We start from the raw sequence: 26258 nt of genomic DNA, 5'->3' as shown, positions 1-26258 counted from the left end.
TTATTGGGACCTCCGTCCTCTAGAGTTTCAGAACCCATTGATGAAACTCATCTTCAACTACAAAACGAACTTCATAATTTTTGTGACCCATCATGAGAATATCTGTGCAGAAACACTTTATTTTGTTCACTTGTCACTCAATAATTTACTAGAAAAAACTACTAATTATTAAGGAATTGCTAAATTTACTAGAAAAAAAAATTAATGATGGTCATGATAATTGGTAATCGTACGGAGGACATTCTATAATATAATATTTCTTTAGGATCTCTAAAATATCCACCTTCACGTTATTATATAGAATCAAATAATTTCTTTCAATGGGAGATAGAATTTCTAACAAAAAAAAAACTACAAAATTCTATTTTGCACTCATTATTTTTAAGGAGTCTTTTCTTAGAGATGTTTCCAATCTTCCACTGGAGATGCTCTTACACAAAGTTAATAGGAGCTTAGTGGATTAAAGAGAAACAAGCAAAAAAGTCAAGCTGATCACATTCTTTCTTTTTCTTTGGTTCCTAGCATATTAATCCAGACATCACAATGTTTAGTGAGAATAACTACCAAAACCAGAAAATCACAAAGAATTTCAAGTTCTACAAAAAGGATGAAAATCATGAATATCAAAAAACAAAATTGATGCAACAAAGAAAAACAACAAAACATAATCATTTTGTAAGTCCAAATTGGGTTGATCATTATTTTCTTATCAAAATAAACTACCATAACAGTATTTGTCGAAATGGATATACTTTTATCCCCATTCCATTGTTAGTCAACCATAGTCGATTAGGATATTCAAATGCAAATAGATTTCCAACAATTTCACATAATTATATACTAAGAATCCAAATTCCAACTTTTCGAAAACAAGCGAGACAATTATTTCCTTTGTAGGAACCATTTCGCAAATAGAAAATCTTATAAATACTGGTATGAAGGAAAATATCATTACAGAAACAAATACTGTAAGAGAATACAGTCTCTCAATTGCTCTACTATGTCCTGGAGAGAAGCAAGCCTACACTTTTGACAATCTAACAAAAACATGCCCAAGTATCAATTTTGAACAGTCCCATAATTCAAGTAAACACCGAAAATCGACGGACAAACATTACATCATTGAGCTAACCTTCGAATATTCCTCTGCTGTTAACCAACATCATCCAGCTTTAACAGTAGGTAGGTAACAAAACCGAAGAAACACCAGCGGAAAAGTTGGTATTAGAAATCGCGAAAGCTCATCTTTGGATCTTCCCTGTTCCCACCACTTCTACCTCTACCTCTGCCTCTGCCTCTGCCTCTACCCCTTCCTCTTCCTCGCCCACTACGCTTGAAAAATGACTTCCCATGCTTCATTTCAATAAGTGAATGCAACAATTCATCACATAGAATACATCCAACATGCAAAGTTGCTCCATCACTCAAAGGAGTCGTCTTTTTATTGAAATCCACTTCTAAAATTGTCGAGTCACATTCTTGGCACCGGTCACGAGTAGTTGAGATTCGATGAGCTCCATGAGGGAGGAAAACTAAACAATTGCACATATTACAGTAGAGTCTCCATTTAGGGGCACTCACAGGATCAAGAACAAGAGTGCCTTCACACTCGGGGCATGCACAAACTCCTTGGGCTATTAAAGAATGTTTGCATGTCGGATGCGGACAGAGGAAGCACGGCATTCCAGCTCCTTTGCCTAACTTACCTGAGTTTCCTTGCTTCTGAGCACCAAATAGGGTATCGATACCTTCAAATGGAGGATTATTGTAACAGTAAGGGCAAAGTGGAAAGGACTTGGCTTCTGGTCCAGCTAACGAGAAGATTAGGAGCTCAAAGTTGTCAAGTGGGCACACCAGTTCCTTGTAGAGCTAAATAAGCATAAGAAACTAGTAGGTTAGAAGATCCACCACTTCAAATCTAGATGACAATACCCAAATATGCCACTAAATTACCACCTATTGAAGAATTGTTGGCAACCTGATTAGCAAAATATTATTTATATATACAGATGACGATATATACCTTGATTGTGCCTTTCTGTGGAAGATAGTATACATCTTCACATGTGCCACAATATAGACGGGATGGTTGAATAGAGATGTATTTCATGTAACGAACACATTTTCCACATTTGCTAAGTAATCGCCCTGAATCTGCTAGTGGTGAGAACTGAGCTTCAAACAGTGCATCCATATTTTCAATCTACAGAATGGGGCAGGAAACGAAGTCACCACATGTCCACTAGTAGAATAGGATAGCCGCAAAAGACCAGATTAGATCATCCAAACTTAATAAGAAAACAAATGCATGTCAAAAAAATTATGATCATGCACATCACCATAAATGTCATGATATTTTCTCTGTTTTACAGCATTATTCCTCCGCGCATTTACCTTCTTAGATAGATTGGCCACACATAAATATGACCAAGCACTATTGTATTGCTAATATCAGGACAGTGAAATTGATATAAGAAACTGCCTCTTAATAACTTTCTAATATGTTTCAAAAGTTCAATTGGGATATAAATTACATATTTTTCAAGTTTAGTATATTAAATGTCGTATAACGTCAAGTTTTTCCTGTTTAAAATATGTGATATTTGCAAATGAGTAACTAAATTTAATCCAACACCGATGAGGCCCCACCATAAGAGAATCCACATAACGATTGATAAGCCATTACCTGTTTGACAAAGAAAGAGAATTTCTGTGTAAATTGCTGCAATACATGTTGCACAACGCGAGAATGGTCTACTTGACCCTTAGCAACCAGAGTAATCTGCTGCTCGATAAAGCTGCGGATATCTGGCAAACAGAGGTCAGGATCAATACATTGATATCCTCTTATTAGAGTGATTCCAAGGGTAGTTGGAACTAGCTTCCTTCCAGCATGTACCTTCAAGTCAAACGCAAATACAGTTATAAGTGTTGTCTCAGATTATACAAAATCATTTACGTCATACTTGCTAAAATATAATAAAGAATGGAGTATAAACGACCAACTCCTTCGAGACCTCAAAATAGGAAGCGAAACTCGACATTCAGAACTCACATGTAAACTCCTTGTCCATGTAGTGTCTTGTTATGTTTAAGGACAAATTAAAATTTTGAAAGATGAAAATCACCAACCTGCACAAAATTGCGCTCACATATATTGTTAATATGTACAGGAATTGATGCATCTGTACCAATCCCATTCTTTTCCATAAGTGAAATCAACTCACTCTCAGTGAGGTAGTCTGGAGGTGAAGTATTCCCCTAAAATTAACAAAATCATAACCGAAAATAAAGGTTAGAGATGCTGATATGGTTCTTTAACTTGAATTGGTCCATGTGAAAGAACACGTGTCTATGAAGCATCCATTGGCTAGACTTAAACTAACATTTGGCAGGTCGTATCTTATGTGCTGGACCCTTTATATAAAAACACTTAGAGAAACTCGTCTATTTTCATGCTTAAAAAGAACTATGTCCACTCGAGTAGAGAACAACATTGGGAACGTTGGAGTGTTGCTCTATTTTCTTTATCTCCTAAAGATAGCCATCGTAGCTGAATCTCTAATACTGAAGGTTGATATTAGACCCCCCCCCCCCCCCCCCCCCCCCCCCTCCTTGGGCTCTCTCTACTAATATTTCTCCCTTCCAATGAACAATTTTGGCATGTTCTAAAGTGAAAAAAAAATCATATTTTTCTTTTTCCGTAATGCATGGAGATAATGAAAACAACAAGCGTGATACGAGAGAAAGTAGTTTCTGGGAATTAGAAGTAGTACCTCATATAGTTCAACCTTAAGAATATTTACTCTTTCTCCCTTTGCGAATTGAGGGATATTCTTTTCGCTTACAGCCATCCAAGGCATAATGGACGAAAATCCTTTCGCTGTAACGTGTTGACCAATACAGTGGAATAATTCCCCACCAGAAGATAGTTCAACTTTTGTCCTGTTATAACCAAGGAGAAAGTATTATAGCAAAGGAAACCTCCCCATTTTAGCATAATCTCAAATTACGAGCATCTTATGAGAGAAGACTGAGATGAATGTGTTCCTTTCATGTGTCCTGCTTCTCTTTCTTTTGCATGAATTCAATAAGAAGCACTTTCATGAATTAACTAGTGGAGCACAAACAAATTCGATTATCTGGAGAACCACAACCAACATTTACCGGAATTAAATGGACTACCGCCTTCAAACTCAAGGAACACAATTGAAACTTCGCGGATTTGTCGTTAGTGGTAATTATTTATTCCCTCGAATAGCTAGAACCCAAAGAAATTGCAAAGCATAACCGATTGATAAAAAGTTGTGACAGATCCATTTGAAAAGAACACAAACTCTTTTCTGAAACTTAAAAAAAACACAAACTTGTCTGTTCCTACTTCGTAATAAACTAATGAAGCGTGACAAATGGCAATATCAGTTAGCAGCATTCGACTAACTTGCATATTCAAAAGATTAGTATCACAGTAACAAACATGAGCTGATGAGCAATAATGAACTAGATTAGTACTATGCAACAGAAGATAGGATAGGGTATTTAGGGTAATTACCTTACATATTTACAATCTGGACTCACTGTTCCGATAAAATGTTGACAGATAAACTGGTATAGTCTCCAAGCATCATTGCCTAACATATCCTCAGTTGCTGCACGCATTGGAGTAATGGGAGGATGATCACCTACATCAGTTCCTGAACGAGGCTTGTGAAAATCACCAGCTAAAAGTGCCCTTACATAATCTCCCCACATTGCGTTATGAATTTGTGCTCCAAGTGTGCCTTTAAAGTCAAATGAGGCAGGGTAGGCAGTGCTCTCTGTACGTGGATAACTTCATAAACAATCAAAGTAATAAGATTATTAGATTAGACAGAGAGAAGAAAGAGAAAATAGACATGGATAAATTGAACTCCATTATTTTTGTTTTCATACATCTCTTTTGCTTCAGCATTTCCATACAAATTTGATCCATTCAAATTTGTAAGTTCAGGGAAGCATTACACCAGAAATTCAGGCTTACTCCAAGTCTCGCCCGAAGTTTAATAAATAACAATAAATGCAATTCAAAGTCTTGTGAAACTAATTTAAACTATTAAAAGTTCTAGTACAGAATATTTTTGTATTTAACGCGGAAATCATGAATTTTGGATCTCACATAATTCTCAGCACACCCCATGGTGAAAGAATTTCATTTGGGTAGGCAATGCTAGACGGGGAAGAACACAATCAATAGATTAATAAAACCAAAAGCAAAGCCAAACCTTTAAGACCTAAAATAACACGTTTTCCTCGACTGGAAGTAAAACTCTATAAGTCAGCATATACGTTAAGTGTAGGACATAAAAGTTTAGCAAATTAGCAAACTTTTGCTAATAAGGTCCTTGTAGTCACGAACTCCGGGAGAATGTTTCAGATTTTCAGGAGCAAACTTACTACCCAGCGCATGTCCATAATTGCTAGTTAGAAAATCTCTAAGAAAATTGAAGTGTAGAGCAGAGGCACCAATTCATACCCATCTAACGCAGTAACGCTAAACATACAAAAATGAGAAAGACACTAAGAGCAAGCAAAGAATACCTAATGTAACCCTGAGTATACAAGCGTTCTGCTAGTTGCATCGCCATTTGAGGTCCAAAGCCAAGTGCACTAGAAGCAACCTGGACAAAATAAGGCCTCGTAAAAGTTAAGTTGCTTCTTAGTCATATTTTTTTAAATGGAAATGAGGCTATAACAAATAATAAGTCAATTATGTCAGTAATATGACAATAGGTCACAAGAATTGAATAAATAACATAAGAACTAGTAACGAAACAAGTCTAAGATTAATAATGGCATAGATAAAAATTAAATCAAGCAAGTTAAAACCTGAAAACAGATAAAGTGGGAGGTGCATATATGAGAACCAGAATGTAGATTCAAATCTTTCTGCCAGGTTGTCCAAAGGTACGAAGCGGGTCAAATAATACATGAAGGACTGAGGGCAGTGGCATCCAAGTCAATTGTAATTGAGAGACGTTGGTATCTGAACTTGTAATTTCACGTATGACGCATAGCTTAAATTTTTGCATGAGCTTTCATTACACATTCCTCATTTTTAGTTGAAAATAACATAAGAAAGAGAATAAGATATAATCATACTCTTATAATATAAGCTCTATCTTTCTTAGGAAACTCTCATACTCTTCAATACTAAATGAATAAAATTGCGCCGATGGCAGTGACCTATATGAAGTGAAATTTGTCAAATCTTCATAATGTGCATTTAAGTTACAAAAATGATGGTTCGCAAAATCTAGTCCGTAGAAGGAGGTTGCCAACTATATGACCTTGAGCATATTCACTGTGTTGAGGCCAGAAGGGCGACTTTTGGACTCTTCCTTTGAGGATACGTGAGTAACTTCTAGAGTTCCATCATCCACTACCAACTTTTGAAACATCACGGCAATCTGCATTGAACAATGATAACTTCAGCAGAATTCAGGAGAAAGAAGCTTCCAGTGGAAAGAGGAACAGTTAAAGAGGACTAACATCATAGTCAAACAACTTGTTACGATCCCATTCAAGTTGAAGTTCGTAGCCACCTTTTAAGAGGTAAGGGTGCAAAGCCCAGAACTTCTCTGGCTTAAAAGCAGTAATTTGCAAGTGACGTTGCACACAGAATCCAAGAGTAGGAGTTTGACAGGGCCCATAGCTAAAATGAATAACAAGTATGACAATTAATTTCTTTTAGTTGTGATAAAACTATAATGACTACTAGCGCTGTTGTATGTAAGTATATCGCATGCAAAACATGCCAGTGAACAACCAAATGAAAAATTATATAGACAAATTGATGTAAACTCGGGAGAGATATCCCTATATTGATTCACACAAATTTAAACAGAAAAAACTAGTAACTTTGTCAATTTCGCCATGACAATAGTTCTTCTACTAATTATCTTAAACCATAACAAAAACAGAATAATTTAAACCCCTGTGGCTCGAACGCCGGTTAGGTGTCGTTTGGCAACACAAAAATAAGTAACTTATTGACTTATTTAAGTAGAAAAGTAAAAAAGTTAGTTTGGTAACGATAAAACTCCCGACTTCAATTACGTTAAAGTTTGACTTTATTTTAAAGTTCATATTTTTTGTTGTTTGACTTCAAAGTTACGTTACTTAAGTTCAAGATATCAAAATATCGGTTTCAGTGGAAATTTTGGTCAACCTAAAAATGGAAATGTTTCGGGAAAATATTTCGGTCAGTGTAGAAATTTACAAATATAAGGAAACGATAGAAATATAAAATAGTGGTATGTAACAAGACTTTTAACCATAACTAAGCATTAAAAAGATGCAATTGTATACTTACAGAACTTAATAGAAAAGGAACCACAAGACCGACATCAACAAATACCTATCTGAACTATAATTGAAAATTCTAATATATAGCTTGCTCACAGAATATATGTGTAATAATGAAAAACATCAGGAATAAAAAGGATAAAGAGGAGCATACGAAATGACTCTCGAGTCAAGATTCCCATATTTTCCTTGAAAATAACTAGTCTGGAACCGTGTAAATGCCACTCCGACTTTCAGATCTATCTCTTGGCGTGCATCTACAGCCAGAGATTCATCTCTGTTTGGGTCAACTAGGTTTTCTAACGCCTTCAGTATGTCCTTCTCAGTAACCGACGAAAACCGAGCACGATAAATTCTTCTCCCAGCCTCTTTTACTTTAAATCCCGTACACTCTATAACTGATAAGTTCAGAAAATATCAATATCAGTGAAATGTTACTTTCACACTTCAGTATCAAATGCAAGTAGTCAACTGAGTTTATTTGCAATCAGATACATTTGCTTCCATATCCATCCCCATGGTTGCAAATGAACTTACAAACTTTATTGGGAAATCACACTTACTAATAAAGTGGACTTTCAAGGAAAAAGTAAACCAGAACTATCATAGCCGATCTTAGTTATTCTGGAATTAATTCACGAAAGCAATTTTTGTTTGTTCTATCTCTAACAGGACAGGAAATTTTTTTTCCTTCTTTTACAACTTGTATAGGTATGTTACAAATTTCAAAATATTCTAATTAACAAACTAAATTAGACAACTTTAAAATGCAGAATGAATACTTGTTTTCTGATCAAGGCGTCAACTGAAGTCGCATATAATACCTTTCATTTTCTTATAGGCAAGAAACTATGATCTGATAAAATGGTTGTCAACTTTTACCAAGTCGATCATCCTCAATCTAAATAATGTATCATTTGAATGTTTTTTAGTGCTAAAAGATGATTTTCTCCCCACCCACTTAAAAGCTTGAATTTATAACTCAAGTATTTATGGAGTTCAAAATTCTAGAGGACTTGTTTTCTGCATGAATCTACTACAGCATAGGATCATTCATTTAAAATAGTTAATCCATGGGTCCGCTCCACGTCACAAGATGGTATACATAGGAAACACAAGAGTAATTTTGGATCTTAAAATATATCCACGTTAAACTGATGCTTCTTAATTACTCAAATTATCACACCCATTTCAGTGGGTAACATGACATGGGTACTCCTAATGCATATTTCCTTCCATTCAGATATGGATACTCGTCTAGTGTTTGATACCCACTCACTTCAGCAGGTCTAATGTGAGATTTTGTATGTATATCTTGTGTACTTGCACAAAGTCATATTAGGTCGATCGAATATCATTTTATAATAATGTCAATTGTCTAACTCAATAACGACTTACTAAATAATCAGAAAGTAAAAAGTAAAAAACATTAAATATATGCATGCAGTCGGTTTCTGTATTAGGATATTGTTTAGGTTGTTGCACAACTCAGACCCGACATTTTGCACCAGTGTTGGATACGATATCCCCACAGGTCTCCAAGGTACTAGCTGTAAGGTGAGAGATTTACATATATCTTCTGTATATTTTCACATGAACGTAAAGACCATAAAATGTCCCCATAGGTTAAAGTTTTCTGTATATAAATCATGAGGATGATCCACAAATAAATTTGGTATGTAAAGACAAAGAAATAACTCGTGCACTATATCCATACTCCGTACTCACTATCAGCTATTCAGCACTACATCAAATACAAAGTGCTTGGGAGAAGTATGTTTTCATCCATAATACTATTACTAAGTCTGGATTACATTATGAAGATTTACATGTTTTGGCTATTGCATCAACTTCAAAAATACAAAATCTTTTCTTTCTGCAGTAAAGAACTAAAGAATATAGTGCATAAGAAAGAGGAAACTAATATAATTTACTCCATGTCGATCTCCATGCCTCTATGTGGCTATGCCACTGAAAATTATTCATGTATCGCATAAATATGATCTATGGGTGAATATCACTGTCTGTAAGTGGTTGTAGACCCTGTCACTTCTACTGTTACTAAATGTGGACAGCTATGCTCCCACTTAAGCTTGCCAATAATATAAATTGTTACCTTCAAAGCATATATTCTCTCCTTCACGATCACAATCCAACCATAGTACCAAATGCCCACAACCACGAGCTTCTTGGCTTAAATGCCTACATATATGAGCCTTTTAATCAAGAGAAATGTCAGGACATAAATGTAACATTATATTTAACTATTGAATCAATAAAAGACAAAATGGTACTAAAGGATATATAAAGTTACACATGAGCAAATTAACTGAAATTTGATAAAATCTCAAAAATAGAAATATATATCTAACATAAACAGAAATAAGTTCATTGGCATCCGATTGAGTACGAGGCATATGTTAACAGTGAGGGGGGAAATGTCCAACATGGACTAAAAATATTTATTATGTTTTATAAGTGATCAGATTGAATCTTTTTTATCAACTATTGTCAAATTACCGAAACAGTTATCTACAGTAGTATTTTATGGTCCTAACATGATTTGACAGTTGACACATGTATATCCAAAATGTAAATATGAAATCTCACATCTTCGCTCATACTGTCATACCAACTAAAAGTTTGTTCTCGAGTGAAAAGCGAGACGGGGGAGTCTACAGTCAAGCACGAAAGACAGGATATAACCCGTGCATACGGAGGGGGAGTTCTTTTAAATGCATTACGCGCTTGAGCATGTAAACCAAGTCGATCTCATCATATGCATGTCAATTGTATCACGATGGTCCATCGCATGCGCTTTACGAGCTTGAGCATGTAATGCAGTCGGGCACATCATACAGAATGTGCATACACATATGTGACATATCATTTGCATACTGATGGCGTATGATTGATTTAAACATTGGCATCATTGAGGCACCATCTAAAGTTATCTGTTTTTCAGCATCAAGAGTTGAAACAAACAAAAAAGATAAAAGCTGGGAATTACTGTGCCACTTAAATCACAGAAGTTAGTTATCCAACCCTCGCTATTTTTAAAATACAATTAACACGTGGTTAAGCTGGTGTATCCGGAATCTAAACACACTAAATGTGTCTATTTGAGAGATTACAACACGTGTAAAAGAGAAGTACTAAAACCAACAGTATATACAACTTAAGTGAAATTTTCAGTTTCACTTAACTAATGCACTTGTTCGAACACTTATGGAGATGTCAAATGGAGGCAAACGCAACGTAAAGTTAACAACTCTATAAACTAAATAATAAATGTAAACAAACGCAACGTAAGTTAACAAACTTGCCTTTGGGTTCGATTCAGACTTCAGAATTGGAGCGCTGAAGAGATCTAAAGGATCCGTAACGGTCCAGTCTTGATATTTCGGCGGAAAATCAACACTGCAATTTAAACAGAGATGAAAACCACATTTGGAAACCCCACTTTCCCAATAAAGTTGCATATTCACAATAAACAGTATTTGACTTTCAACATCTGAACAAATTATGTTTATGACCCATTTGAAAATTAATTACAGCGTCTCCTTACTATATTGCTCGTCGAGCTTAAAAGAACGGATACAATTCATTTCTACACACCGAAGTCTGGAGCAGATTTAATACGACACAACATTAAATAAATAAATTAACAAAAATAATAGAAAATTATTTCTAGTTTTAAAGAAGTCCCTGTAATACCAAAAAGCTGTAAGTTAGGCAATAGAGCCCATCAAAATGTTATTGAAACCTAAGCCAACAAAATCTTCAATAAGAGAAAGAGAAAAGGAGAACCTAATACTCTAATACAGGTGGAACAATGAACAGGGCGAGGAACAACTACAAATAACTCCATCGAGTAACATGATTGAACCAACATATGGAAGATATTGTGCCACGTTTTCAGAGCAATTAAAGAGAATGACCTGAATACGTGTCCGATTACAGAAGTCACTTTATAATGTGCTTGAAAACCGAGAAATATTCCCTCAAACTCGTGAACATCAGTACTACCTTTTCGAGTAGACATCTGTAACATTCAAAGAATACACATTACAGCCCAATCGTGAACCATTAAAATAAATGTGTAGGATAAAAAAAAAATTCATAGAGACCGACAAGGTTAAGGCACACTGCATACTCAATAGTTACGATCTCCAAGCTCTGTCACGGCTCTAAAATGTTCTACTTCTTATATGGAGGCCCTGCCTCTATGCTTTGGTGCCTCTTTGTTTAAGCAGGATGAAGTTTTTGCTTTGGTAATCTAGATAAGTATATATTGTACATTGCTTATTTCTAATGTAATTGACTTTGTTCTGTATAATGTATATAACTAAGATACTAAATAACTAACCATGTTCTATAATATTTCGTAATAAGGGATATAAAACATTTTGGTATATTCTTTTAAGGGTCTTCAATCCGACACGCCCCTCTTTCGCCTCGTATTCAGACTCCTCTAACCTGCCCCACCTTTTCCTCTTGATAGCATGAAAATACGTTCAAGGGATCAATAGATCATAAGTTCAGTTATAACGCTAGTGCCCAAGATTGATTTCATTTATAATTTTATGGTGACTAGAAGCTAGAGCATAATATCCCATCCCTCTAAGATATAGAAAAACCACCAATCCTATTGCATCTGATCTTTTACGAATGATCCAACTTTATAGTGCTGAGTAGTACCAACCATTTTGTTAAGCCAGAGACTTTCTTATCATTCAATCGTAAAGTTATCGATCACATACTCAAACAATCACAATTGTATTCTGTAACACTACAACTGTACAAGAGTCCAGATGGCTAACAAGTACCACAAGGTAAGTCTAAAATAGAACAACCTAACTAAACCCTAACAATGAAAGCCATAAGGCAAACCTCTACAAACTTGAACCCTCTACTCAATCCGAAGTCAAAATTGTCAACCACGACAGTTTTTGAGTTTTATCTAAGCAAAATGATCATGAAATGTCATCAAAGGTGACTAAAAAGATACAAAAAAAAAAAAAAAATCTAATAGTTCAGCTAATATCTCTTATCTAATAGCTTGATAATGAAATCAGAAGTTAGGGTTTTCCAAACAGAATTAGAATGGAAATACATGACTTACTCGACCATTCGAAAGTGCGGAGGCTATTGAAAGAGCGATACTTGGTTTCTCAGCAACCTGTAAAATACCAACTAGGGATGAGAACCTTGATAATGCACAAATAAGAGATTAACTCTAACTAGAGAGAGAGAGAGAGAGAGAGAGAGAGAGAGAGAGAGAGAGAGAGAGATGACCATGAGAACTTTGGGAGGAGCCATTTGAGCGAAGAGAGGAGAGGTTTAGGTGCGTTTTTCTTCTTTCAGGTAATAGGAGCTCCTAGTCTAGTCAGTCGGCTTTGTGCTCGGGAGGCAAATAACTGACAATTGTTGTGGCAACAATCCCCGTGGTGAGACGGAGTGTGGTGCTCCTCTGAATAGGATAAACATTTTTTCCTAGTGAGACTTTTTAATACTAGCAGTCCAGAGTCTGTACCATCCTATCAAAAGAATGTAGTTTTAGTTCGATGATAAGTTCACTCTTTTAAAATTGAGAAAGACAATACATGAACAGAAAGTGCATATATCTAAAAATGAATATGGCTAAAGCGGTTCAACATAGACGGACCGGTCGCTTTTATAAATATTTTGGAAAGTCTGAACATTTTAGAAAAAATTTACAACGTCATAATTCATAACATTTAGGTAAACTAGAAAACAAAAATAAATCCATGTTGTCCAACATCTCATCAACCAAAAAACCAAAGAGTTTTTCTCGTCTAAATTCAATGTAATGTACCAACTCCTAATGAGATCATTATCCAAGGATGTTTTCATATTCGTCATCACTAGTTCCATCATCACCACCGTTGCTTCTTACAACTCGATCATCTTCTTTATCTAACAAGAAATCTTCCCGCTCATCTTCTTCCTCATCTACCAACTACATGGGTGGGTTTCCAATCTTTTAAACTATTTCAAAGAAGAAAAAACATGAACTCAAATTCTCAAAATAAAGTAACTCAATAGTACTAATTGAGATACTATTAGTAAGTTATATATGATTACCTCCATCTTTTCTTTCTTTTTTACTGAATCCTCCCTTCCTTGGATTGGGTTCCTAACTTTTCTCTACTACTTGTGGCATTTCTTTAGAGCATCTCCAATGCAAAACTCAATCTTAGAAATTTGGAGTGCCACGTAGGATTTTCAGAGTTTTTCTTAACAAACCATCTCCAATGCAAAACTCAACTAAGAACTCAAAGATGATGTGTCAAGGGTGGAATAGAGATATCTCAAGAGGACACTCTAGAAATAGAGTGTCCTCTGAGATATCTCTAATTGTCCAACTCATCAATATTGAACTTTCAACCAGTAGAAATCAAATCTTCGTATATTTCCAAAATAACTAAATTATTTTTTTACAAAAATAACCATGTCATATAAGTAAAATAAAAAAGTTTAGAGTTTTGCATTGGAGACATACAAGAATTGAGGATCTCTATTTCGCCACCTAGGAGTGAGAATCTCAATTGGAACTCGACAAATAGGACTAATAGAGATTTTTTTTAGTTTTGCATTGGAGATGCTCTTAGAGGACTTTGTAATCGCCTTTTGAAGATTCTACTTGACCCACTTATCTCCCCTAGACCAGTTGTATACCGAAGCTTGAATCCTGCCAATGAAGTCATCCACATAGCTACTTTGTTTTTTAAAATAGCCATGTTTCATGTGCTTAACGATATGAAGACAACCACTTGCATTCCTCCCGTAAAAATATCCATGTTGTATAATATCACGGTTATATGCGGCAGACAAGTAAATAGAGAAAAACTAGTTGGGTCATTACACATTTACAAATGTCATGTAAACTGAAATAGGTGGGTTACTATTCGCCAAAGATATGTATCATTATATCGGTCGAAAAACATAAAGATGGACTAACTTTACAAGTCTTATCCCATTAGTCGATAGTTTCCCAAATCACATGTTCATCTCCGTTGAACTCAAGTAACGCTACATGTGTATCCTTTGCGTATATCGACAAACTTATAGTTTCAAGTTTCAACCTCAATTTTCATCAACGAAAATACAACATGGTCGCCAACATATGGTTTTGTCGACGAGTGTATCCGACAATGGAGGACTTTTGTGTCCTCTAAATCTTCTGGTTTCTCAATAACCATATCAGTTAAATCAGAAATAAACTCAAGGATATTTAGAGACGGACCTTTGTTTTCTTCAGTAGGAAAGGATCCGAATGCGGAAAATTTGATCAGGTTCTGTGTAACATGAGAATTTATTTAGATTCTCGGCTATTCCATTTACATTGCATTCTTTCAAAGAAATGATCGAGACAAATGAATTAAAAGTGTTGCAATCAGAACCCACGTCTTCGATGATCTTTCTAAAATCTTGTGTCTTCTGTTCTAGATCTTCGAAATAGAAAACAATTTCGTAATGAATTGTCATTTCTTTTTAGGATTTCTTGAGAAAAAAAAATGTCAGAAAAAAAGACAATTTATTACGAAATTGTTTTCTATTTCGAAAATCTAGAACAGAAGACACAAGATTTTAGAAAGACCATCGAAGACGTGGGTTTTGATTGCAACACTTTTAATCCATTTGTCTCCATCCTTTCTTTGAAAGAATGCAATGTAAATGGAATAGTCGAGAATCTAAATAAATTCTAATGTTACACAGAACCTGTTGTGATCAAATTTTCCGCATTCGGATCCTTTCCTACTGAAGAAAACAAAGGTCCGTCTCCAAATCTCCTTGAGTTTATTTCTGGTTTAACTTATACGGAACCCAGAAGATTTAGAGGACACAAAAGTCCTCCGTTGTCGTCGGATACACTAGTCGACAAAACCATATGTTGGCGATCATGTTGTCTCTTCGTTGATGAAAATTGCGTTTGAAACTATAAGTTTGTCGATATACGCAAAGGATACACATGTAGCCTTACTTGAGTTCAACAGATGAACATGTGGTTTGGGATATTTATCGACTAATGGGATAAGACTTGTAAAGTTGGCCCATGAAGTCGTGGCTTTCAGGCCCCCTAAAATGATCCTAAGTCTTTATAAATATTTTAGAAATTCTGTTTTTTCTAAAAAAAATTGTGATTTGATTTCTCACGGTTTGTGAAAAGATTCTCATGCTCTTGTTATTTCTCACTTGTGATTTGTGAATGACTGCCCAATTTTTTGTGAAAATAGGCATAGTTTACATCAATTTGGCATGGCCTCTGCACAGCTTATTCATTTTCAGAAACCCTATCTTTTTTTAGTTGCAACATTCATGATAAGCATGCTAAGATAATGACCACATAGTTCAACAAAAAAAAAAAAAAGATAATGACCACAATTATACAGGTAGAAAGGAGTACACATCATGAAAGATACCTAGGTACTTGTACCGTACAAACTGACCCAAAAAACAATTATTTTGCCAAGGTAAAACTGTTATCTCAAGCAAAAAAAAGTTATTATTAGTGGGAAGTTACTTCTAACGCAAATTGGGCTACAATACATTTGTTCCTGAATTGTAACATGTGACTAGAGTAAGGGGCCTCTAAAAGCGCCTCCCAAAATTGCTATAGGGACATCTCAAAAGGATTTGACTGTAGTCAAACCCCGACCACTACAGGTGCCTCCCACTCGGACTGACCTGTCCGAGACCCAAAGCACGACTTCGCACTGGGCCAGCCCGAATGGAGACAGACTGTCCAGTCCGATCTGTATCGGATTGGATCAGTCCGAGTCCATGTTTTGGGCCTCGAACTGGATTGTCCAATAGGCTTCTCTTGTTATTCTTTTCTTCCCCAAGAAAAACCCCAAAATTTGAGTGGAAGATGTAGAGCTTCCAAAAGCTGAAGCTCAATCAAAACTATTACAAGAATAAAGATCAACGAAATAATTTGAGAGAGGAGTTAAAGTATAAGCACTTACAGGAACACCTGAGATTGACCTAAAAATTGTACTTGTTTCTTGTGAATAAACTTCGGATGAAACAAATTGATTCGTAACAGGATGTATATAAACGAATGAATGACCCAAACTCTCATACAAAGGGCCCTGTGATTATATAACCACTAGATTCATTGTGTTTAAGTTTGTTTTAAGATAGACAGAGAAAGAAGCCGAAGAAGATTGAAAAATGAAAATGGATTATCTTTTTGTGTGTTAAGCTTTTGTGTTTAATCTTTTTGAAGATTAATGGATTTTACTTGGTCGATTTTTAGATTTCTTATGGATTTTTAGATTGGAAGTACAGAGAAAAAGAAGAAAAAAACGAAGAAGAAAAGAAGAAGACGGAGGTACTCCGGAGGCCCCTATACATGTGATGAGAGTATTGGGCTGGAGGCCCCTATACATATGATGAGAGTTTTGGGCTTTAGCATATACTCTAGACTTGGTCTGAACGAGACCTAGACAGTCTTCTATAAACCTGCGACACATGATTCAGAATACAAAACGTCCCAGCATCCTAGACATGTCAATAACATGATTCGTCCCAGCATCCTAAACATGTCAATAAATTTAGGGAAAGAACTGTTCGAAGTCACTTGTCTCTTTGTCCATCTCGGACTGTGTCTCATAAGGGGAGAAAACATCAATATATTATTGATAGTAGTAAGAATATCGATATTGATGATAGTGACGATATTGACCTTGATACAAAGCTGGTAACTATGACAAATGCCCTAACTATGTATATGACGCCGAAACGTTTGGTCATCACAAGTGGTACAGAGAGAAGACAGCTCCTGGAGTCTTCACCAAGAACAAAACCGTTCACCCAATGGACATGAGTCTGGGTGTAAAAAACGGAGACAATATCAACAATTGTTGGGCTTAGGGCATTAGAAGTACCTTGTAACATTATCTTTTGCAAAAAAAAAAGAGTTAATTCCTATATGGCCCCCTACTTTGTGACCAGCTTCCTTTATGGCCCCCTTTTTTTCGTAAATTCAAATATGACCCCCTATTTTCAGGTAAATGTCATTACTACCCTTCCTAATTCTAAATTTAAAACATTAAAACAAAATTATTTCCACCTCACCCCTCTCTCCCTCCACCTCATCTCACCCTACACCTCACCCTTCTCTCTCTCTCTCCAATTCACCTCTCTCTCTCCAACTCACCTCTCTCTCTCTCTCCAACTCACCCCTTTCTTCTCCGGTGAGGTGGCCGGCCGGAATATTTTCCGGCCGGCCACCTTCAAAATTTAAAAAAAATAAAAAATCCTCTCTCCTCTGCAACATTGAAGATGAATCTGCAACATGGAGCTGTTATTGAGTCAGAAATAGTTCATGGGTCATTCTCCAAATCTTCTTCTTTGCCTTCAAGAGAAGATTTCAGAGAAGAAGGTAAACCTGGGTCAAGTCTTAGCTTGAAAGAATGGCAAGCTTGGGGTACTTCCTCCGAAATACCTTCCATGGTTTTGGAGATTGTTGAAGCTATGAACAACTCAGGAAAAGATATGAATGCCCAGATAAGTTTTAGTGATGTTGATGGGCAAATCAAGGTAACTCATTTCTCAAATTCTTTAACTTGTGCGAAAACTAGTTCCTTTGTTCTTATTTGGAAAATGGAAAACACATACTCTGCTTTTTAATTTGGTATATGGTGATGATGTTTTATTAAAGACATTGAGGTGGGTTTGGAGACTGGAGGGTAATAGTAGGGTTTAAGGAAGTGTAAATGGAAGGTTTTTATATCTCTTTGGGTTAGCTTGTTTAAGTGTCTGTCATCATATCCTAGAAAATGGGTATTTCTTGGAAATTTAGAAAAAAAATTAATGGAGATTAGATTTTCATTGTTGGGTTCTTCTAAGAAACATAATTGGTTATATATAATTCATTGTTTATACAGGATTTAAATTTTTTTTTTTTTAATCTCTCACCTCTCTCTCTCTAAAACTCCGGCGAAGGGGGTTTCCCTTCGCCGGAGGATCTGTTCACGAACAGATCTGTTCGTGAACAGATCTGCTGTTCACGAACAGAGATCTGTTCGTGAACAGAGAGTTGTTCTCTGTTCACGAACAGAGAGCTGTTCGTGAACAGAGAGCTGTTCGTGAACAGAGAGCTGTTCACGAACAGATCTGTTCGTGAACAGATCCTCCGGCGAAGGAAAACCCCCTTCGCCGGAGTTTTAGAGAGAGAGAGAGGTGAGAGATTAAAAAAAAAAAAAAATTAGAGAGAGAGGAGAGCGAATTTTTTTATTTTTATTTTTTAATTTTGAAGGTGGCCGGCCAGAAAATATTCCGGCCGGCCACTCACCGGAGAAGAAAGGGGTGAGTTGGAGAGAGAGAGAGAGGTGAGCTGGAGAGAGAGAGGTGAATTGGAGAGAGAGAGAAGGGTGAGGTGTAGGGTGAGATGAGGTGGAGGGAGTGAGGGGTGAGGTGGAAATAATTTTGTTTTAATGTTTTAAATTTAGAATTAGGAAGGGTAGTAATGACATTTACCTGAAAATAGGGGTCATATTTGAATTTACGAAAAAAAGGGGGCCATAAAGGAAGCTGGTCACAAAGTAGGGGGCCATATAGGAATTAACTCAAAAAAAAATTTCAGTTGGCCTAAGAAATCCAACCTTTCCACAAATCTCATCATTCTTCTTACTTATACAACCCTCCAAAGAAAATAACCCAAACAAAAAACAAAATAGAACCTGTTAGACCATCTTAACAACCTGATTTTTCCTCCTTTCATAAACCCAAAGTGAAGAAAGACTTAAAAAACCCAATACATATCTTCACCGCGTCATTGTTGCCTACAAAAGGAAGATGAAGCATGGTTTGAAACATTAGAACAAACAGAATACAACCTACAAAGACATGAAGTGAGTCGTTTATATAATATTAGAAAGGAGAAAGGCAACTAAAAAGAGAAAGGAAAAACAAACAGCTCCTATTACCATTAATATGCGAATTGGAAATTTAAAAAATAGCAAATTTTTGTCTTCTGAATTTGAACACCCTTGAAAAGGGATTTGCTATTACGACTAATGCTTCTAAATGAGAAATGGTTAAAACTGTCAGTTCCACAATTTTGCAATTCTAGAGATGATATAAATGGTAATAAACAAGAAAAATATCAAATTCAGAGATGAAAATGAAAAATATGCTAAGATGCTTACTTATACGGTAGATATACATAAAAGTAACCTTTTCAAAAAAAAAATATTAACAAGTATTAAGTTTTTCTTGGTCAACACACAAAATACACCTAGAGACAATAACTGGTACTACACGAATCGTGTAGCTACTATTTCGCCTTTACGATCGTTTGTATATGGTTACGAAAATGAAAGATTTCAATAACTACCAAAGTACCAAAGAATATGATTTAAGGATACAAGGGAGGATACTGATGCAGAAAAAAATCCTGAAGCCTGAAATATTTTGTGCTGCAAAGTTATGTTAACAGAGGATGTTATAATCATAACCTCGAAAGAAATAATACTTTATATCGAAAATGCTTTGAAAATCCGAAACTCAAATACTTAAAACAAAGAGATTGGTTTCAGGAAATCGTACCATAATCATGGAACTCTCTACTTGCAATGTGTTAATTCTCCTACGAACAATGCTTATATCATTTGGATTTGTACGATTTGTCTAGTCTGGCATACTTGCTGCCTGTAGAAACATCATCATATGTATCTTCATATCTATTATCTGATCCTAAAGGGTCATACCTATCATCAATCACATCTTGTCTTACAGATTCTGATCTATGCCTTCCATGTTTTCTCTCTCTATATCTATCACTAACTTCGGAGATCTGCTTATTTTCCCCCTCACTAAAATCGCTACGGGGATTGACAGATGAGAAAGATCTGCTATCACGGTATCTTGAGCTACTGGAAGAAACAGAGCCACGTTTGTCATATCTACTCCTACTCCCTTCTCGCTCATCTCTTTCACTTCGATGCCTATGTCGATCCTGTGCCCGTTCATGACTTCCTTTTCCTGGGTGTCTGGAATCATACTCTCTATCGTGTTTGTTATCTCTGCTATTTCTGCTGTAATCCTCTTTAGATTCACGGTACCCATGAGATTCATGTCCCTGCTGATGACTTGAACTCTTCGAGCCACTGCTCCTTATGTGATCTTTAGAAGGAGCATCCTCTATTCTTGCTAACATTGTATTGTCAGATGATTGTCTCTTGTAACCATGTCGATTCTCTCTACTTGTTTCAGATGAGTTGTGTCCACTGCTTTTTAACATATCATCAGAAGTCACATCATGTACAGAAATTGGTTCAGCGGAAGCCATGTCACACTCTAAAGATCCTTTGATGAAGCACCCAATTCCACCTGCTTGCTTGATTTCCTCCATGTGCTCCGCAATTATATCCCGCATAACCTTCAAGCAAGAAACGATTAAGTGAATAACACAAATGGAAATGAGCAAAAATTCATGTCCTCCTTAAATAAAAGGAAGACAGCACAATAATATGACCAATGCAAAATCAACAAAATCTTTTTCTTACCTCTGTTCTTGATCGTTTTACTTTCTTGCCACGATATGACGCTCTCCGGCGCTTGTAGTCTCTTTCCTCAGCCAAAAGCTCCTCTCTTGTTTTGATTTTACCCGAGTCCTTCGAATCCATCAGATGAAACCAAATTAAGGGGTTGGAACGTTATAAAGACTCGAGATAAGAAACCACAATAGTAGGAAACGATGCTAGTTCTTAGATTAATATTGACAGAGTGTCATGTAGCTATTGAAGGCTGGAAAGTTGGAGATACCTCGAAAAATTGAAATACTCGGTAACTGCAAATTTAGGTAGGTCTAACGTACACTTGATCAGTTAGTCCAGAAAAGGAACATATCTTTTTTATCTGCTCATCTCCACTAGAAACTTGAGAAGATATTCCATTTTGTATCCGATAGGATTCAAAATTTCAAACTACTAAATTGGTAGTTAAGATGAGTGGGTGACTGAAGCTAAAACTGCTTTGAAGTATATGACAATGTCATGTTTGAACAGGACACAATTATCCATCACCACCAGTAAATATGATGATATGATCCTCCATATGATTTCTATTCACCAGTAGGTATTCAGATAACTATCACCTTGTCTTACGTATTGGTTAGGTCTTCTGGGTGGTCTAAGGCAAGCCTGTAGCAAGGTAAAACCTTCTACCATGTAGAACTAAATTAGTGTTCCTCAGTGATGCCTAAACCAAGTACAACGTGGCTGGTCGCCTGGTCGGTTTACATCATCTGGTGGTGGATGATGTGAAACAGAAGATGTGTAAGGCAATTAGGCCACGTTTGCTTAGGAGGACCTGCCAGACATGGTTATAACAAAGAACCTTGTCTTACATATAAGTAATGCCCCGCTAGCTTCTTTGTGTAAATTGGTAAGGTGCAAAAGCCTGGGTGGTTAAAGGCAAGTCCATACCAAGGAGGGCCTTGAATCAAGTTGCTTTTGTGTGTATACTGGTCAGGTGCAGAAGCCTGGTTGCCTGGGTGGTCTAGCCTATAACAAGGAAAACCCAGAACTAAATGGCTCAGTGAGACGAGGGTTACATTAAATGGTACTAGACCTAAGAAGGCTACTCTCTTAAGTTGTGGTGGATGACGTGAAACTGAAGCTTCATGTGCAAGGCGATCAGTCTATGATTCTTAGGAGACCTTCTAGACATGGTTATAAGCACGCTCTCTTACATACAAGCTGTGCCTTCTGAGAAACTTCTGTGTGTAGATCAGGTGGAAGAGCCAGGGTGGTTAAGATATGTCCAAGCCAAGTAAAACCCTGAACCATGTAAAATTAGGCTAGCGAGCATATGTGGTGCATTAATTGAAGACAATATGGCTGGCATCACTAATTCATTCAATGCCAAAGGTTTTCCTTCAACTGAGGCTGAAGCAAGGTGACACTTTAAATACGTAATATTATGAGTTCAATAGAACTATAACATCATCCCTTCTCACAAATAACATCACCATATATAATCAATTTAACATACCTGATTATGGTAACATTGCCAAAGAAGCCCATCATGCTCAAGAATAGGTCTATAGTTGGATCGTTTTTTCCGTTCCTCGTAAGCTCTCATTGACACGTATGAGTACTCATGTAGCCTATTGAACAGAAAATGTTTCATAAGATAACTTGCTCATGTGATGAAAATTGGAACCAGATTCTTGCTAAATTCTGAAATGAAGCGTGAAACAACATGCTTCTTAAGCTTGAACCGTCGAAATACGAATTCCGAAAAAGAAAATTTAAACACTGCGAGTAACCAACATGGTGACTGAAGTTAGAGAACACGATGCAGCTAACAGTTTTACAATCCCCAAAAGCAAGCAATATAAAGCATGGAAAAAAAGTGATGGATGAGAAACATTAACTAAAATGACCTTTTGAGCCTTCGATTTGCATTCTTGCAAATGTTTGTTCCTTTATTTTTTTTGGGAAAACTTGTTCCTATTAATAACATTTCATAATTTATTGATCTTAGATCTATTTTTCCCTTAAGTTTCAACATTTTTCTTTCTCATAATTGAGATTAGGAGAAAAAAAAGGTTAACGAACCTTAATTAATATCCACCAAGGCAAGACATGAACGGATGACTCAGATAAACAATAATTTGCACCAGTTGACCCTATGGTTGGTGCCAACCAAAAACTCTTAACAGTACCTAGACTGTATAAAATTGCAATCCACACACCTTCCCCGTAACATACTAGCAAATCAAAGATAACCTTACCATAAATTCATGCCCAAAGCATTCTTTATGAACAAGCAATTGCTACAATCTTATCTTAATAAACTAGCACCAGTCAAGGTCAAACACAAGATATGATATAAGCAAAAAACGAAAAAAAAAAAAAAAAAAAAAGATTCAACTAGACAATATGCAAGGCAAGGAAATTAAGCAAAAAGTTTGAGCTTACAGCTGAGATTTGGGAAGGGACCCAGCAAGCCTTGACCCCTTTATTTTTTCCTCGAGCAACGATCTTTCATGCAAAGCAGCAACTGATGCAGCAACTTGTGACACAAAAACTGAGCTCCGACTCCATGAAGTCTCCTCGTCATACTTTGCAGCTGGTTCTTCAAGTTCAACATTCCCACTACCTTTTCTTTCAAAGAGCTCCGGACCCAAACTATCAATACTAGAATCTAAGTTCCTCGAATCTTCTTTATTAAAATTGGCTCCTGTCTTATCATGTTCCAAGGGAAACAATAATGAATTTGATGCAGCACTAAGTAAACAATGCTTAAGCATGTTTACAGAAAACAACTTCCCATTCACTTCCCCATACAAAATAGAAAGTTGAGAAGCTAACCACATCATAGCTTCACCAAGAATTGGACAATTAAAACTTAAAGACTTCAAATTCAAATCTTTTTCCCCTTCACTTGAAATTCTACTAACCAGTGAACTATAGGTTCGATAAGCTTCTCGCGAGATCGCTTTCAGACAAAGTTTTAACAGTAAGAATATATGATCTCTCATAGGCACATCAATGACAACTCGATAACGAGGCGAATTCGAAATTACCCATTTCAATAAATCAAATTCATTAACACTATCTAAACAAATAAACACTCTAAGAACTATATACGAATATGAACTCGGAATATTACTCCACATCTCAATTTCACTTCTCATGCAGCAAAACTCTGAGGGAAGAATCTTCAAACATTTTCTAGGTAAATCACTAGGTTCTACACTATTACTAGAGATGAAATTAGAACATTCAGTTGATAAAATACCAGGAAGAACAAATGTTTTTTTAATACTATCTAAATCAGGATAACAAAATACACCTGGGCAATCTTTATAAAAGTAGTTCAACCCAAAATCTCCATACCCATCAATAGACAAACAAAGATCAGCGTTAGATTCTTCTAGTGATTGAACAAACCTATTCTCTTTCTGTAATTCATCTTTAGGTTTAAATGATTTAGGGTAATGTAAGGATTCAATTATATGGGGATTTAGAACACAAGGTGAAGAAGGGCATATCAAGTAATGATGAAAGAGAAATTCAGGAAGCATTTGGTGACGAGAATCAAAAGGGCAAGATATGAAGTCATTATTTCTGATATTTGGATTTCCTGAATTGATAAGATCAGAAACTGATTTTAGGGTTGATTCAGAGAGATTAATGAAATCTTTAAGGATTGATAGTGTGGTATGAAGATCTGGAGGTGAAGGAGAAATGGAGATGGGAGTGGGTGAGGGTTTAGGGGGAACTGGTTGAAGAGTTTGGGGGAGAGAGTAAGAAAAATTGGGGGGAAGATTGAAATTATGGTTAGGGTTTGGTGAATTGAAAGAGAAGGAAGGATTGAAATATGGGTTTGAAGGATTCATACTAGCAGAGCAGTTGAATAGATAGATAGAGAGGGAGAGAAGAGGGGTTTTGGTGAAGAAGGAATCAGGGACTGAAATATGATCACCGTTGCTTCACCGGCTGAATATTTCCCACCAGGGGTGGGAATTAAGGCCATGGCCCCAACCCGCCCACGGGCACCCGAGCCCAACTAGGACCACGTACGTCCACACCCATCTCGAACACAACTTGCCCAGCCTGCCAATTTTTGGCCGGGGGGGAGAGGAAGGGGGGATGAGTTAAAACCTCTACCTATAAACCCGCATTCACTTATGTCACTCAATGATAACCAACCAAATTACATCAACTTTTGAATTAATGAAGCTCAACAATCCGTGTTGCTAGTCTTAGTTAAGATGGTAAACAATATGTTTAAGGGCAATCAGACGAACCCAATACATTGCTTTGCAATGGTCCAAGAGAATCCTTCAACAAAAAAAAAAAAAAATGGTCCAAGAGAATTCTTAGTAGGTTACTGAAGTAGTGATTGGCTTTAAGGGAGCAAGGAGTGAGATAAGTTTATATTATCACAATCCCACGAGAATTTTTCATTATTTTTCAATGTGGAATTCAGCTCCCAAAAAGCACAACGCAAAAGACTTCTAGTTTTAGTCTAACGTTGCCTCTTTTGAATTAACTAGGTTTTAGTCTCACATCACCTCTTTAGAATTAACTAGGTTTCCGCCGCGTCCTACGGACGCGATAGATCTCTCTTAGCTAACGCTGTAACATTCTGAAATTCTTTCTTGTAAATTATCATCTTCATACATCAAGTGTCAAATTAATAGAGTAAGTTGCAGAGAAGATGAGAGATGGAGAAATAAAATCCTATTTAGTAGAGAAAAATATGTGTGGCGGGCGACGGGAAGTTATTTATGTAATTTAGGGATATCATAACCGATTTTCTCCCCACTAATTTCTCTTCCTCCCACGATCTCCTCCCATAATTGTTGGGTATGTAGTGTCAACAATAGCCTTGTAGTTAATTTGATATAAGGTGACATATCTGATAATATCTAATACAAGTGAGGGTATAAAAGTCTAATGCTAGTTCCAAGAAGTTAGAACTTAATTATTGACACTAATACCCTTTTGTTTTGATTGGAGTTACAAAAGGAAGATTTTATACTAGCCGTCGGATGTGATTTCCATCAAACTCCAAACAAAAATGAGTTTTCTTAAGTCATGGGCTCACTCGTTACCCGCCCCCCGCCCCGATACTCGAATTACCCGAACTTCTTAATGGGGTTGAGAGGACAATGGGTAAGGCGAATTCAAAATTGTCTGCCCGATTAACCAACTTACCCTAATAGCCATTGAAGTTTGGTGTCCGACCCGTCGGACATGTTTAACCCAGCACGGGGCAAACTGTTGTTAGCACGCGACACTATAAGATGGTCGCACGGTTATAATAGATTGCCCTGGTGCTTGTAGCAGCGTCTTTTGGGAAACCCATTTGGTTCCGGGATGTTGGGTTAGAAAATCATGGATGTCTTGGGCCCATTACTT

The 26258-nt window shown here is 36.4% G+C and overlaps 2 protein-coding genes across 3 annotated transcripts; both read right to left on the bottom strand.

Moving 5' to 3' along the window:
• Positions 1-903: 903 nt before the first annotated feature.
• LOC147559928 (DNA topoisomerase, type IA, core) lies at positions 904-12994 on the bottom strand. Its single transcript, XM_086661890.1, has 15 exons — positions 12643-12994; positions 12470-12526; positions 11286-11389; positions 10671-10764; positions 9461-9560; positions 7499-7742; positions 6529-6691; positions 6327-6446; positions 5578-5657; positions 4553-4831; positions 3777-3945; positions 3133-3261; positions 2687-2899; positions 2024-2203; positions 904-1869 (listed from the first exon to the last, which is right to left on the bottom strand). Exons 1-15 carry the CDS (start codon positions 12664-12666, stop codon positions 1225-1227), a joined length of 2601 nt encoding a protein of 866 aa, XP_086518016.1. The 5' UTR covers positions 12667-12994; the 3' UTR covers positions 904-1224.
• A 5967-nt stretch (positions 12995-18961) lies between these two features.
• LOC147559927 (U11/U12 small nuclear ribonucleoprotein) lies at positions 18962-25030 on the bottom strand. Of its 2 annotated transcripts, none has more exons than XM_086661888.1 (5): positions 23307-25030; positions 22375-22489; positions 20886-20993; positions 19927-20758; positions 18962-19796 (listed from the first exon to the last, which is right to left on the bottom strand). In XM_086661888.1, the coding sequence occupies exons 1-4, from the start codon at positions 24728-24730 to the stop codon at positions 19985-19987; spliced, it is 2421 nt and encodes an 806-aa protein (XP_086518014.1). In that variant the 5' UTR covers positions 24731-25030; the 3' UTR covers positions 18962-19796; positions 19927-19984. The 2 variants fall into 2 exon arrangements, with proteins under 2 accessions (XP_086518014.1, XP_086518015.1); XM_086661889.1 differs by having other exon boundaries at positions 18962-19160; positions 23307-24832.
• Positions 25031-26258: the final 1228 nt, after the last annotated feature.

The sequence above is a fragment of the Eschscholzia californica genome, unplaced genomic scaffold (assembly GCF_041429995.1).
Source record: "Eschscholzia californica isolate CP2 unplaced genomic scaffold, dmEscCali1.0.p SCAF_2, whole genome shotgun sequence".
Lineage (NCBI taxonomy): Eukaryota > Viridiplantae > Streptophyta > Magnoliopsida > Ranunculales > Papaveraceae > Eschscholzia > Eschscholzia californica.
Note: the sequence above shows the minus strand (reverse complement) of the source record. Positions and strands in the feature narration are given on the sequence as shown.

What these genes read in the sequence shown, in the direction of transcription:
- LOC147559928 (XM_086661890.1), bottom strand. Translation starts at nt 12,666, where the DNA reads ATGGCTCCTCCCAAAGTTCTCATG. An exon ending in AGAGAATATATGCTTTGAAG is followed by an intron (nt 7,743 to 9,460) that starts GTAACAATTTAT and finishes TGAACTTATCAG; the next exon opens with TTATAGAGTGTACGGGATTT. An exon ending in TTAAGGTTGAACTATATGAG is followed by an intron (nt 3,262 to 3,776) that starts GTACTACTTCTA and finishes TGTTAATTTTAG; the next exon opens with GGGAATACTTCACCTCCAGA.
- LOC147559927 (XM_086661888.1), bottom strand. Translation starts at nt 24,730, where the DNA reads ATGAATCCTTCAAACCCATATTTCAATCCTTCCTTCTCTTTCAATTCA. An exon ending in GGCAATGTTACCATAATCAG is followed by an intron (nt 20,994 to 22,374) that starts GTATGTTAAATT and finishes ATGGATTCGAAG; the next exon opens with GACTCGGGTAAAATCAAAAC. An exon ending in TAAAACGATCAAGAACAGAG is followed by an intron (nt 20,759 to 20,885) that starts GTAAGAAAAAGA and finishes TCTTGCTTGAAG; the next exon opens with GTTATGCGGGATATAATTGC.